This window comes from Buceros rhinoceros, unplaced genomic scaffold, assembly GCF_000710305.1.
Source record: "Buceros rhinoceros silvestris isolate BGI_N320 unplaced genomic scaffold, ASM71030v1 scaffold29337, whole genome shotgun sequence".
Taxonomy (NCBI): Eukaryota; Metazoa; Chordata; class Aves; order Bucerotiformes; family Bucerotidae; genus Buceros; species Buceros rhinoceros.
Window position 1 is genome coordinate 5,013 of NW_010422031.1, and position 567 is coordinate 5,579.

General features: G+C 58.7%; 1 protein-coding gene across 1 annotated transcript in view; it reads left to right on the forward strand.

The window, feature by feature from the left end:
* LOC104496750 (carbonic anhydrase 15-like) overlaps positions 1 to 567 on the forward strand; it is a gene marked incomplete at its 3' end in the record, with an annotated part of 7,723 nt that overhangs the window by 4,987 nt on the left and 2,169 nt on the right. Inside the window, exon 4 of the mRNA XM_010139912.1 lies at positions 3 to 93. Within this exon, the coding sequence (XP_010138214.1) occupies positions 3 to 93 (91 nt within the window). The remainder of the gene's footprint in view (positions 1 to 2; positions 94 to 567) is intronic.

Here is a 567-nt window from a genome sequence, read left to right on the forward strand (position 1 = left end):
AGGTACCGTGCGCTGCAGCTCCACTTCCACTGGGGCAGCCCAGCCGGGAACGGCTCCGAGCACACTCTTGATGGGCGCCAGCTTCCCATGGAGGTAGGCGACAGATGACAAAAAGCATCTGTCACGCTCTCTGGATAACCAGGTCCTCGGTGTGATGGGAAGGTGTGATGCTTGTGTGTCCCGAGGCTGCCATGCAGTGGAGTGCCCAGGCTCTGTGACGCTGCACCAGTGGGTTCGTGCTCCCTGTCACCGCAGCCGTGTGCTGATGGTGGTATACGGACAGCCGCTGCGCAGGGTACCTGGGGGTTAAAAAGCAGCTGATGTGAGGCTCAAGTTTTTTCTTTACCACGCATGGAGGCACTCAGCGGGGTTTGGGGGCTCTGTGCCCCGCTGGGACTGCACGCTGAGTCAGTGAGTGTGAGCGAGAGCATGCAGGAGCGTGCTGTGCCAAGCGCATCAGGCTCCTTCTGGGTGAAAGAGGCTCTGCGCCTCTAAAATATTAATAACCTGCCAGAGGAGAGCAAAATTTATGTATTGCAGCTGGTGGGTGCCCCGGGACCACTAACC